This window comes from Polistes dominula, unplaced genomic scaffold (genome assembly GCF_049000335.1).
Source record: "Polistes dominula isolate Pdom_NZ unplaced genomic scaffold, Pdom_raw_medaka scaffold_35, whole genome shotgun sequence".
NCBI lineage: Eukaryota > Metazoa > Arthropoda > Insecta > Hymenoptera > Vespidae > Polistes > Polistes dominula.
In genome coordinates this window covers 3,310,936-3,325,890 of record NW_028300968.1, presented here as the reverse complement: position 1 = coordinate 3,325,890, position 14,955 = coordinate 3,310,936, and the positions used below count along the sequence as shown (strand labels likewise).

General features: G+C 30.0%; 2 protein-coding genes and 1 non-coding gene across 7 annotated transcripts in view; 2 read left to right on the top strand and 1 right to left on the bottom strand.

Annotated features, from left to right (window-relative positions):
* Positions 1-14,955, top strand: part of LOC107070023 (dual specificity calcium/calmodulin-dependent 3',5'-cyclic nucleotide phosphodiesterase 1) — a 73,925-nt gene that overhangs the window by 50,200 nt on the left and 8,770 nt on the right. For 4 of the 5 annotated variants that reach the window (XM_015327823.2, XM_015327822.2, XM_015327820.2 and 1 more), the window contains exons 2-5: positions 11,119-11,304; positions 11,776-11,989; positions 12,166-12,279; positions 14,303-14,455. In XM_015327823.2, the coding sequence (XP_015183309.1) occupies positions 11,119-11,304; positions 11,776-11,989; positions 12,166-12,279; positions 14,303-14,455 (667 nt within the window). The remainder of the gene's footprint in view (positions 1-11,118; positions 11,305-11,775; positions 11,990-12,165; positions 12,280-14,302; positions 14,456-14,955) is intronic. The other variant, XM_015327821.2, reaches the window with a different exon arrangement.
* Positions 299-3,903, bottom strand: Hbg3 (alpha-glucosidase). The gene is made up of 8 exons (XM_015327826.2): positions 3,655-3,903; positions 3,051-3,388; positions 2,833-2,958; positions 2,174-2,596; positions 1,530-1,785; positions 1,059-1,254; positions 773-913; positions 299-620 (listed from the first exon to the last, which is right to left on the bottom strand). Exons 1-8 carry the CDS (start codon positions 3,806-3,808, stop codon positions 548-550), a joined length of 1,707 nt encoding a protein of 568 aa, XP_015183312.2. The 5' UTR covers positions 3,809-3,903; the 3' UTR covers positions 299-547.
* Positions 12,940-13,011, top strand: TRNAT-CGU (transfer RNA threonine (anticodon CGU)). Its single transcript has one exon. It is a non-coding gene; the product is annotated as a tRNA-Thr (tRNA).

Sequence of the window (14,955 nt, the reverse complement as noted above, 5' to 3'; positions counted from 1 at the left end):
ATTGAAACGAACAAAGGATAATTATGTTTCCGTCTAGGTGTCAGAATGACATGACACGATGAGAAGAACCCGCTTTAGGATTTGCTAGCCGATTGTAATTGGCAACGAGATCGACATGGGCTTGTCGTTTCATCGATTCACTAATTCAAAACGCTTTGATTCATCATTGATCTTGATTTAACTGAAAGGTTTATACATTTGTAAAAGAAAGTATAAAAGGTTGGTAATAAAGTTTACTTACGAGAAGATATTAAAAAGAAATGGATAGGGGATTGGTTTGATTCGATTTAAAATACACTTATTATGTGAATTAAATATTTTTTTTATTTTATTTTTCTTTATTCATACTAAAATTAATATTATGTTATTATTTATTTCGAATGAATCTTTTCTACGAAAATTTCAATCGAATTATTTTTCTATTATTTAAATTTATCATCTTTGGACTTCGTTTAAAATAGATTACAACCGTTTGATTTTGGTCACAATTTTTGTACTAAGTGGTTACTTTTAGAATTATTATTTAATCAGTTAAATAATATCTTAATTAATATTCGCTGGTAAGAATTATAGCTGTTTGTGCAGGAACTTCCAAATTGTCGTTTTGTTCAACGGTAGCACTGTAAATAAAATAAAAGATTATATTATAGAATTATAATATTCACTTATGTTGAAAAATTCATTTCTATATGATAAAATAAACGAGTATAATAAATTGTATACGAATGTATCGATAAATTCATTTAATATCAACATATACGATTCAACTTACCCAATAGTTACTCCGTCAGTTTCAGTAGCGTAATAAACTTTAAGTTTCTTTGGCACGTTATCAAAAATGTTCAAATCAACTTGTTCTTCTTCATCACCGAAATTTGCTACCACGTAAACAGACCCACCACTGTTTGTTTTTCTGTAATAATTAATGACATATATATATATATATATATATTTGATATTTTACATGCATTAAAAAAGAAGAATTGAAAGTTGAAAGTAAAAAATAGCAGGGGGGATAACGTGAAATATTAATCGTATGAACTACTTCAAAACTTTACCTTGTAAAGGCTAAAACATTCTTGTTCGGTACTTTTAGATTAAATTCGTCCTTCTCGGTAGAGAAATTTTTCTTAAAGTTCGATAGAGTAACTACCATAGTATAGAATGACTTTTTCGATAGTTTTTCATTGGCCAAATTTAATGTCAAATAATCACTGTTAACTGGTAACCAAGTGTTGGAAGTTGTTGAAAATCCTACATAACGTTACAATAATATTATTATAACACGATTAAATAATTAAAATTTCTTCGATGAACTCATTCACACGGTTAGTTAATTTCTTCAATGAAAAATTGAAGGACTATTTTTAAAAATTAAATTTAAGTTGACAGAAAGTATTAGAAAATAATGGAAATGATTTTGTTAATTAACATTTCAGATTTCTTTAATAAATAAATAATTTTTTGATTACTTTTACTTAATATATAGAAAATAATGTTATAAAAAGATAATAAAATTGAAAACGTACCGGCCGCGGTACTATTGTCCCATTGGAATGGCGTCCTACCATAATCTCGGCTCTTAGAAAGGTAATTATCTCTGCCGGCATTACAGGCTTCGTTATCTTTTGTTTCTTCCCAAGAAAGTATAGTATCTTCCATACCTATTTCGTCGCCATTATAGACCACGGCAACACCAGGAAGACAGAATATCATGGCCATGATTATCCTTGCTCGTTTATTTCCAAAACGCGACACTAATCTGCGATTGTCGTGGTTTCCACTCTAAATGAAAAATAAAATTCACGTGCTTAATATTTTGCCTTTTTTTAAAATTTATTAGGTGTGTAAAACCTTTGAATTTTTTTCTTTAGAATTCAAACGATCGTTCGTTCTGTTTATAAAAAGAAATCACGTACACGCGTTTATTAGAATTTCGAATAAAAAAAACTACGATTTTATATTTGTCGACGTGATAATTATTGCATTCGTGTCTATATAAAAAGAAAAAAAAATACAAGAAGTAAAAAAACAAGAAGTAAAAGAAAGGAAAAAACCAATGGTTAAACAATTCCAACAATGTCGGAATGATATTATGGATGTGATAAAAAAAGAAAGAAAAAAAACTTTCATAAAGTTTGAAATGGATTTATCACGTTGACGCGTAACTTACCACCCAATTGGCAACGCTTCCATCTGGCATACTCGATATCCATTCTTTCACGGATTTTGCCACGTCCGATGCAGTTGAATTTTTATTCAGTTTGTCGATAAAATTAAAATTAAAAGGAAAATATGCACCGTGTCTGTAATATTCGATGGTATAATCCATGCTCGCGTATGCTTCGATAATCAACACCTTTGGACAATTCTCTTTGACGGTATATTCATCCAATAAATCTCGCCAACTTTGAACTAACTCGTAGGTCTCTGGTTGATCTCTCGTATAAATTTTTTTCGTTGAATTATAAGCGTAAGGATTGTAAGTAGTACCGGTCAATGGTTCGTCCAAAAATTTTTGATTTTCATAATAATAAGGTGCAGCGTCCATTCTAAAACCATCCACACCGAGATCTAGCCAAAATTTCAGTACATTCTGTAAAATATTCATTAGTTTATTAAAAATCTTTTAAACTAATTTTCTTTCATTAAATATATTTAATAATATTTAATAATTTCACTGAATTGCTAAAAAAATGTTAAAAATACTATATCCTTATTGGTTGTATTAAAAATAATAATTGTGCGATTATGTGGATTCGATAATTCGAAATTCATCCTATTATTTAAAACATTTGTAATTATATATTCAAAATTTGAATAATTAATTACCTCCATTTCTTTTCTAAGTTCTGTACTGTTGTAATTTAATTCAATTTGGAATGTCGAGAATTGGTGAAAATAATATTCCTGTCTATTTTCATTCCAAATCCATCCTGGATCATTGTAAGTACTTATCTGTACACGTACAACAACAAATTATTTAGAATAGAACTAGCATTCAAATTATAGGGTAATGAAAATCATGAAATTGAAGATCATTTGATTACCCAGTTATTCGGATACGTTATGGTACCATTAGGAAGAACTCGTCCTTTTCTCCATACGTAAAAATTCGTATAAGGATCTATTTTTTGAATACTCCATTGGAACCATTTGTGTTTGTCCGATGTATGATTAGGAACGAAATCCACGATTAGTTTCATACCCTTTTCATGAGTTAGTTTAGTTAATTGTTGAAAATCTTGTAATGTACCAAATATTGGATCTACTTCAGTGAAATTACTGATATCGTAACCCATATCGAACATTGGACTTGTGTAGAATGGAGATAACCATATTGCATCTACTTTCAAATCTTTAAAGTAATCCAGTTTACTGATGATACCTGAGAGACAAATGTTATGAATCACAATCAATCAAATGTGTCGTTCAATTTACTTGATTGAAAAAATAAACCGCGACATTTTTATCGGCTTTAATTGAAATATATTTTCATGGATTCAAGGATATGTAGTTTATGCATAATCAAATATTTTATGCAAATTAAAATATCCTTTGAGAAAATATTTGTCGAATAAAAAATAATTAAACGTAGAACTAGAGGAAGATATTTCATTAATTATTTATAATATTTTTTGTACTTCAACTTACCTTGAATATCACCTACACCATCTCCATTGCTGTCCTTAAAACTTCTCGGATAAATTTGATAGAGCAGCATATTTTTCCACCATGTTGGATTGCAATCTAAGTTTTTACCGCTTACCACGATCAGTAATGCGGCGAATATAAACAACCCCTTCATTCTAAATATATATTTGTCAAATTTCTATTTAATTAAACAATTCGTGAATTTGTTTTTAAACACAACGTTTCAATTCACCCACGATGTATCTATTGAACAAAAATAAAACGATGCGTTCCTTATATAGTCATTTTATCGTATTACGAAAATTATAAATAATTCTGACTCGGTGAACTCACAACCTTGTTACATTCGTAAATTTTACAAGTGTATGTATGTATGTATATTCAAATGTAACAACTGATACTGTCACTAAACTGTCATAACAACAAGTTAAGTAGGAGGGCCGAATAACAGATGTCAGATAAGTTTATAAATGGTCTAGTAGTATAATAACGAGTAATTATTCAAAAAAAAAAGTGACAAATAAAAAATAACAAGTGTTATGAATGTATGACGATAATAAAATTTTTTCAAGCTGTGAGGTATCATTGATCTGGAAAAAATGATTATGAATGTGTGCGGGTAGTTTGAGTATGTAATTTAATTCTAATCAAAATCAATGTTATTTGTTAATAAATTATATGATTTAATAATTTAGAATTTAGAACTTTATTTTTAATCCACGAAGAGAGAGGATGTGCTACGTTAAAACCTATAGAAATATGTCGCATTATTAATTTGTCCCATTTTTATTTTTTAATGAAATATTCAAAGACTTGGTAGATCTTTGATATTTAAATATCATTATCCCCGAAGCTTAAAGCTTCGAACAAAAATCTAATCGTGCGGTTTAATGGTATTATGTAGTATGCGAACGTATAAAATCTTCTATAATATGGGCTACCTTTGAAAGGACCCATATATAAGCTTATACAGTTAGCTGATGGTACTATGAATATCTATATTCTAAATATTCATGCATTGTATGGTCAAATTAAATGCCGTCTTTCACCCCAGAACCTTAGAAACCATTTTATTCTAATTCAAAATAAATGATTATTTTCGGAGTATTGCATTTTAAAATTAATCTTCATTTTCTAAAAGATACACAGGTAGATTTTGTTGTATTTGTGTGTCTTTGTATCGTGTAATATATGATAATAATCATAGTCAGTTCAACGTAGAGTAAAATAACGTATTGTATCAAACGTTTATTCATTCATAAGGGAAACAATTTCATTATATTTCGTTAACTTACCAATCTCCTTATACTTGATACCTGAATTATTATAGAAACTAGTTTAATTAAAATTAACAGAATCGAGTTATAGGTTTAAATGCTACGGTTAATTTTGAGATAACCAAAGGAATCTATAGAATGTTTAGAATATTTCGGTCAATCTATAAAATGTGCCTTAAAGTAAGTTATGTTTAAAGTATAAAAAGTTATATTATACATAGTTTATTATGTAATGTATTTTTGTTAAATTTATGAAATTTCTAATGTGCGTAAAGTTAAAATATATATGAATAATTGTATTGGTCAATTTTGTTTGTTAAATTGTTACAAATTTGATCTATTTATTCTAATTATCTTTTTTTTTAGTGATAACGATGATTGAGATAATAGTTTCTGTAATTTCCTGGTAACGTTGAAATTCCGATACCATTTTGGTATAACGTTCAAATAAGTTCCATCGGTTTTTATTCCGATAGTGTTACGTTGTAAACACAATGGGCTTTATTGACCAGTATGTATGGCATTGATCTCTCACAATATAACTCGCTTAGTACATGCAGCACGTGGATGATATGATCGTAATAGCAACAAAATGTAATATCCAATCAATACGATTTCAATAGTAGGTACTATTGTGTCTCTACATCGTCATGACACTTTGATTAATGCATTATTATAATCACATAACCAAATTTTTTCTATTCCAAATCTTTTAAATGAAAAATGATCTTTTATTAATCGTACGTCAATGAATAAAACTCAATATCCGTGGTTTCTCGTATTAGCTTAGATTATAATGATGCAATAAACTTATATAATATAATATATATAAAATGTTATGTGTAGGGTTGCGTCAGGGTTTGTTGCAGTAAATAGGAGATTTTGAACACACGCTAGTGCGTGTTATCGGTGAATTAATTAGAGACATTACTAGTAGGTACTAGAAAAATTAACACCGTCTTCATGGTGTCGGCCTATGAATGCAAAAGGGAAATATGCTTTGCACGCGATTCTTATTTTCTTTTTTTATTATACTATAAAGTACGATCGCGTGCATAGATAGTAGAGAGTACGGTGAACTAACGCGTATTACACATCCTCGATCGATCTTTTCTTCCCAGGTATTGTTTTATACCTGTGTATAATCTTTTACTAAAAAACCAAACAAATATTTTTAAATCGTTAAATTATTTTTTTCTTGTATTTTTATCGATAGATTATCGATATCTTTTCGTTAGTTACATATGTCGAAATTGTCTTTGCAATGATGAAAACTAACGGAAAAAGAGATAGAGAAAAATACCCAGATCGGATTACTATCAGTTATATTGCACGTCGTTATATCTCCAAATGTTCCATTTTTTTTTCTATTCGAATATCTATCGTCTGCGATTTAAAGAGATTTCCTGCAATGGATAGATCGTCGATATGATATTAGAAAGAAAAAAAAACCTGTGTTACCTGTAAATTGCATTTTTCTGTTGCTCTTAAGAAACATTGCAGTTAACATACGTTGTAAGATTTGCTTCTTGTTATTTTTTGTTTTTTGATAAACATCAATTTATTTTGTTCTTTTCTTCTAGAAAACATCTTTTCAATTTGAACAATTCAATTTGACGATTCTCATTAATTGAGAATCATTTCTCAATCATTCGATAGAGTGGTAAAGTAATATGAAGTGAGAGAGTATACAAGGAAGCTAATTTTCTCTCAACATAGTGCGTTCAATTGCCCTTCCTATTCTTTCCAAAGATGAACGGTTGCTCCTTTTACACGCGACACCGTGATTTATATCTGTAAAACGTTGAAACGAGGTAATGTCGTATAACGTATAACAGAAATAAAGGACACGTCGCCGGAAGGTTTATGGATCTGATATAATATTATTTCAATGCCATAACGTTATTAGAATGACATATACTAACGTCGAGAACGTATTTTTTAAAATATGTTATTTACGAGTAACATCATTTTTTTTATGCTTAATTATTATGATAATCAAATGCACCATATTTTTCTTATTTAACTTATTAATGACACTGTATAGAAATTTATTTGTTTTTCATTCACATGAGCTTCAAAACACTTTACTTTTTCACATTTCATTTTTTAAATACATCAAACTAAAACACGTATTACATATTGACGAAATCTTTCAACTATGCGAGCAATTAATTAGAATGAATATAATATAAGACATTTGATGTACGTATGTATATCACAAGATTGTCATTTTATCTCATGGGAAAAAGAATGATTTAAAATTCAGTAGATGGTATTCGCAGTGGAGCCATTAATTATAAGAAGAAAGACCCGTTTGAATCTTTGCCCTTCACTTTTGGTCGATGCTTCCTCAATCCCCGAGGCTCATTCTCTTCTTGCCACTTTTCGAAGTCATCTTATTCCCTTATACGAACGATAAATACAGCTATACTAGATTTATGTGATAACGTAAAATAGTAGATGGTAGGTTCGTAATAAAAATCTGATAGTCACAGTTTTACGTATCTTGATGAAAATGTTTAAAGATATACAAAGATATATCTCATCTAAAATCTTTATACTGCAAAATAACTTTCTGTCGATTCAAAGGATGATTGGAAAATATAAAACGATTGCTATATATGAAGTGCAAAAATTTGGTGTAATCCTTCGTTAAAAACATTCGTAATTCGATTCCAATTTTATAAACGTCATAATTTTTTCTTTTCTTTTCGTAATTCAATTCGAATTGAATTCCTTCATTATTTTATTTTATCTCATTTTTTCTTCTTCTCTTTTTTTTTTTTCAATATAATTTTGTTCTTATGAATAATTCAATTCCACGCATCGTGCCTCGTCAATCGTCTTTTTCAGCACCACCATATATGTATATTACATAGTTTCGCGAGAAATTAAATCGAGAATACGTAAATAATGCGTATATATATATATATATATATGTATGTGTGTGTGTGTGTGTGTGTATGCAAGTGTGCATATAACGCGTACGTATGCACTTTATATTTATGTATTTTGCGTGACATTGCAAGTAAGACCGAAGGTCTCTTGTTTTTTAACGTTAATGCTCTTCTGCGGGCTAATGTAATCAAAGAAATCTCGTTTTTAAACTGCGAGGAGGTGGAGAAGGAGGAGGAGGAGGAGGAGGAGGAGGCTCGTGAGAAAATGCGAACAGCTCGTCTGTGTTTATCGTCACCCATCGTTTCGTGCTGCTTGTATGTACTCGTAAAAACGATCATTTCGAGAGTTACTAGCTGCTGCTGCTGCTGCAGCTTTATTTTTTTTCCTTCTTTTATATATATATTCGACATCGATGTCACACAACTCCGAGGCACACCCGAATGAATCGAAGTTCAAGAAAGTCTCCCGATTTTTCCTCCCGTATTTTCTTTTCTTACTATTTTTCTTACCTTTTTATTTTTTATTTTTTATAAAAGCAAAAAATCTCGTCGAGTCGTTGTATAAAAATGTTAGGATTTTTCTTGCTTTCTTTTTTATATTTTTTTTTTCCAGAACATTTTCAAAGTATCTATGGATATTCGAGTTCGTAGGTTCGAAGGGATAAAAGTACATTTTTTTATTTGGGAAAATTTGCCTTTCACGCTAACTTCATTACCCTTTTTACACTTTTATCAAGATAATTTTCAATTTAAAAGAGTTTCAATGACGATCTAATCGAATTTCTATTTTGAACGATTGAAATTAACTCATAGTAAAAATGTATTGTATTATTAAAGAGATCGTGCATGCATCTATGTGAATTTTTAATTTATGAATTAATAATACGATCAAATAATTTATTGATTAACATTTGATAATAATATATACGAACACTTGTACAATTAAATATCATCTTTATCGATTTTTTGTTTGGTTTTTAACGTACTTGTTTTTGTTGGATAATTAATACTACCGCGGATTTAAAGATTATTCATTTTTTTTTTTTTATGAACAAAAGTGAGAACGCAAACACCGTTCTATTGTTCATTAATCTTATTGTTGGGTCTTATACGTTTTTTTTTCTTTTTTGCATAAAGGTTTTTACAAGAATTGCATATGCAAAAGATACATTGTTTATAGATTAATACAATTTTTTTCCTTATAATGTTTTCATTTCTACGAATATGCATATCGATGATATTGTGTTTTTGCACATATAATTGTGATTACCAGGAATTGAAAAACAATGAATTGCACGTGATTTGTAAAATTGATTATGTTACATTTCCTCTACATATATATATATATATATATATATACATCATAACTGAATTCATGTTAACAGTAAAATGTGCTTCTGATAATTGTGACGTACGTATGTTGTTGTTTCAATGTGCAACCGAGCATATATCAATGCTTGAATTTTACATAACATATTTCCAGTAATTAATATCATAAGACGTCGTTTCTCTTGTACGGTAACAAACGATATGAATGATTACATAATTTTATATCGATTTAACACTCTCGCGAGGGTGATAAGAATTTGATTAATGACCCATCGATTTTAACTTCGCAGAAAAATGCAATTAGAGTGTTGCGTAAAAGCATCCTCTTTAAAATGTGTTATCCTACGATCGATATTTTTAATGTACACTTTAATAGAAATGCATTATATTTATTATTAAATATTTAACGAGTGTGTCGTATTTCAATTTCGTATTAAATGATACAAATTCCCCAACGTTTACATTGGTAAATATCTGCCCGTTTAGATATTTCACTATTCGTTGCACTAATATTGCAATTGGTTAAATATCGGGAAAAAAATTAAACGAATAGACATTTTAATATAATTGCAAGTTATTTAATATCTTGAAGAATATAAATAGTTGATTTTTATCTTCATTTTATTATTTTGAAATAAAAAAATAACAAAACGTTAATTACTTAATGCATAAATCAAATTATTATAGCATTAAATTACCGTTCATTAGAATGGTAAACTCATATTTGGATTTTATTTGTAAGTAATCAAAGAAAATATATTATAAATGAATAATTTATGAAGTTAGTGGGAATTACCGAGCAAGTGTGAAAAAAAAAAACCATTTCTCTTTCCGAGCTTAAAGGAATATTCAAGAATCGTAGATTACACTTAACGAACAAACTCCTAATAGTTCTTTTTTTTTCTTTTTTTCTTTTTTTTTTCTTTTTCATAGTAGAAAGCTTAAAGTTTCTTTCCTACCTCTGAAATGATATATCATTCCAATCTGAAGATTTTACGAGTATGTTACATCTCGTTTTAGAAGAATCGATGCTTTCAATCATCGTCGATGTTTTTCTTCTCGTAAAGTTACGAACCAAGTGGTTTGTTTTTCTTTTTTTGTTGAACAACATTAGTAATAATTATTATCTAATGGTCACTTCTTTATTTTCTCAATTTTAAGTTTATAATATTAATTTTATTTTAATCACTTTTTTAAACCATCGACAGTTGTTAGAAAAACTTTGTTTAATTATAAAAAACACGAGTACACACATACACTAAAATTATATATATTGTATCATCGTATACTAAGATAAAATAGAATTATCAGTTTGATAAATATTGTTTTTGTAATATATCTAATAAACTAATTAAAGATTATGAAATTTATCACGAGAAAAATAATTAACTTATATATTAATAATTAAATGCAATTACTCGCATATTGAATTTCGTCGATGTATTTTATTTCATATAGGTAGCAGTTGTAAGGTTCTATATCGAAGGAGTTTACAAATCGATAGCTATCATGCGGTGCTTTTACTGCAGTCGAATGACCCGTTGGTACTTTTATCGTTGAAGGTTTGATCGTTCAATTGATTATAGATAAATAGATACATTAATATCTAGTATTTGAGAAATCAAAACACATGTGCATATAAATGAAAAAATCAAAGTTTCAAAGTTTGACAGACCAATATGTTTTAAATATTTTCCTTTACACATCTTAAATAAAAACAATCAACGTGTTAAAAAACAAAGTTTATAAATATTGAAGAAATAAAAAAATAAAAGAAAATCTCGCGATTTTGATTAGGGGAGTCAGGTTATTTATGTTGATCTAAAAAAAGAAGAAAAAAATTGTCGAAATACTTCTCGCTTAAATGAAATATATATAAAGATTGTACCGTATGTATGTAAAGAAGTGGAACGGAATGTAATTTATAAGTAAGGACAAATTCTTGTTGAAAATTGCAGTCGCATCTCCGCCTGATAGAAGGGTCACGAGAGACGACATGGGGGTGGCCTCGCACGGTGCAGCTTCGAACGCGAATGCGTCTACCGGTGGTTGTTCGAGTGGTACAACTCCACCACCACCACCGATACCACCGTCATCACGTCAACACAATCCTTCCTCCCCTGGTCGAAATGGTCAGCTGTCTAGTAAGTTTCCACGATATTATTACCAAGAGAATTCCACTTAGGATTTGTGTTGTTATCACAAATCGACAAGGATTACTCTTCTCTCTCTCTCACTCTTTTCTTTCAGTAGATAAATGATTGTGTTATAATACGATTCTTTTCACGTTCCAAGACTCGATATCTTCTTTAACTTTAGTTCTAGTAGTAACATCATTTTATATCAATTTTTATTTCATTCATTTTGCGGATTTCCATTTAATCCGTACAATTTTCCTTTACCCAAACAATTAATGGAGTGTTCAAGAGAGATGCAATATATTTATATATATATATATATATATATATACCACTTATGTATTATTCCTATTGAGAATGATATACGTATATATAAAGTTTTATAGAACTCATATATGTTTTAATCCAGAGTTTGAGAGTGGTGAGGAGTAGGTAAAAGCTCTGTTATCGAACGATATCGTTCGTGTTTAATTTCAGAGCAAGGCACACTGACGATAGTACGACGCAGTTCGGGTAAAAGCAAAAGCCTCGGCGGTGGCAGTTTCGAGAGTTCACCGTCGTCGCATAATCCTGACAGGTTTTTGTCGAGTCAGTCCGTTGATCTCGACGAGATCCTCGATAATGTTGATCTCACGACAGATTCTCTACCAGCCATCGACACCCCCGACGCCTGCGACAAAGCTGCCCTCAGGTACGAAAACAAATAAAAAAAGAAATCAAAAAAAATTTTTTAAAAGTTCAAACGATTTTATCACATAGAAAAACTTTTTTTTTCAAATGCGTGATAATACTTTGTGACTTTGTGACAATATGACTGTCATATTATTTATTATTCGTTTTCATTCCTTGTATTTTTTTTTTTTACAGGCTTCGTTGTCTGTTGAGGCAGCTTCAACACGGCGAAATATCAGCCGAGTTGCTTCAAAGAAATTTACAATACGCTGCACGCGTATTAGAAGCAGTCTTCATCGACGAGACAAAGTAAGTTGCATTTGTATAATGCTATTATATCTCTTTCTATATATATATATATATTTTTTTTTTTTCCACTTTGCCTAACGAACTATAAAACGACGTTCTTACGTATATCGTCCTATGTGTCTCTTTTGAAATATACGAAAGTTTTGCAAAACGCACGAGAGTTTTTTATCACACTGTTTTACTACAATGATATATTTTTTTGTTTGTTTATCCTCAGAGTACAGAAAAAAAAGATTTTTCTTTTATTTTTAATGAAATTGTACGAATTATTATATAGAAAAAAATGAGTTTGAAAAGAATTCTTTGAATCACTTGGATTTACTTCACAGTTTATTGATTTTCCTTGTCTCGTGCGAGCGAATCTAAATATGTGGATAAAAATACAGGATTAAAGTTTTAATTAATGTTTTTAATAAAAAAAAAAAAAGAAAATACGATTTTTTCGTGATGCTTTTCTATTGGATTTAACTCACGATCCCATAAAAACAATTAAAAAAATTAGAGAAATATTTAGGATGAAAGTTCTCGAGGATCGATCGATACACGCGTTCGATTTGAAAATGGTAGTTTTGTATCGATCGAATTTATTTAAATAAAAATTTATTGTTCTTCAATTTTTCCACGTAGATCTGGTAATGGTTAGAAAGACTTTATAAGAGTGCCTCTTTAGCTCAGTGGTAGAGCACTGGTCTCGTAAACCAGGGGTCGTGAGTTCAATCCTCACAGGAGGCAATGCGAAATTTTTTCCTTCTTCGCTTTTACTTTTTTCTTATTATTGTTAATTCTATTTTTAATGCTAAAGTATTATTTATTAATTATTATTCATATTATACTTATATACTACTATTACTATTTAAAATTTATTAAACTTTTTTAAGATTGATTTTAATTATTATTTTATTATTATACATATACATACAGATACCGTATTTTATACAGAGGGACACATAATATTTGACACACATCGAATTAATAAATAAAAATCGTTTTAATATTTGATCATCAAACAATTCGCGTTCGGCTAATAATTTTTATTAACGCTTTTCCTGTGTATCCGATGTGACACCGTTTTACACACATATATTTGAAAACCGTGTGAGATAATTTTGCTCACTCGAAAGCATGTAACATTAAGTTTGATAACTCGTAGTATTATTTTACCCAAGTAGACACTTTAGGCGTATTATTGACACCCGATTAGAAAAACTGGATCCCCATTGTCCCGAGAATAAAAAAAAATGAATAATTTCAATTGATTAGAAAAGTATTAAAGTGATATTAAATTTCGGATTATTATTATTATTATTATTATTATTATTATTATTATTATTATTATTATTTCATTATTATTATCTGTTACCCTTAATGCCTATTGGATATAAGAAACAAGTAGTTTAATGTTTCCTTATCGACATTTAATTTATAATATTTTCTATTAATTTTTATTCGGTCATACAAAGAAAAAAAAAAGAAAAAAAGAAATGATACGAGAACGAGGTATAATAAAAAAAGAAATGTCAAAGATTTTTAACTAAAACGGAAGTGTTCTTCCATCACACAACGCTCTTTCTACTCTCATGGCTGCTACTACACTTACATTCTTTTCGATTTCCCGTAAAAGCATTTTCCAGGTTACCTTCTTCGAGGATGGTGAACTTGGCTGCTACTTCAAAGACCAACCAAATTTTCATCTCATAGTTTACTTTGTAATGTCTCTTTTAAGTCATAAAGCAGCGGGGAGCACAAAAAATTGACTTTACGTATTTTTAAAAATGCTTTTTCAAAAATGGGAGATGATATAATACGATAAAATAAGAAGCAAAACGCGATAAAAAAAATGGGAAAAAGGAAAAGGGGATATTAAAAAAGGAGAAAGAGAAAAAGAGCAATGTAGGATAGGAAAAAAGAAAGAAAAAAAAAAAAGAAAAAAGGGCAGATAGAGAAAAAAAAGAAAAAGAAAAAGTGTAATCTATGACTATTTTATTCTTTTCTATATATGATGAACTAACGAGCACTACCGCAGGGTGAGTTCAGGCGGGAATGAGTGCTCTCGGTCATCACGTAGGGGTCCGGTTCTGACTTCTACATCCCTGGGGGGCAGCATGGACCCGGATGGACCACAGAGCCATGCAGTGGTAACCCAGAAAAGGAAGCTTCGCACCCCTGTCTGGGAAAGGTTGCGAAACATTCACATTTCCTAGCCCCCAAAAAACAAAACAACAACAAAAAAACACACGAATCATCATTTCTCCTCACTTTCGAAGATTCTCTTCAATAAACCCACCCCTTATCTCCAGTCTCACCCCCAACCCCGTCGATGCCTGTTCTGATTCCTTCGCCGATGTTCGTAGTGGGTTATCGCATACACAGTGTTCTTGACCATGATGCATTTGTATGCTAGAACGCTGCCAATGATCACCATCTCCTTTTACAACCCAAACCCATCACCCCCATAAGGGTCGAGCGATTGACTCCGCACGTATTTAATATCCCCCCACCTTTCACTAACCTTCTAACTACAGGTAACCCTCCTATAACACGGTAGATAAGTTCTTAGAAAATGCCGTGTTGTGTGAAACTGTGTTGTATGAGACTTTTGTTTTCAGGCCATGGAGATGAAAAGAAATATTTTCCGCAACACTGTATCTTTAAGCCTTGTCGCGGCTGTAGAAGTAC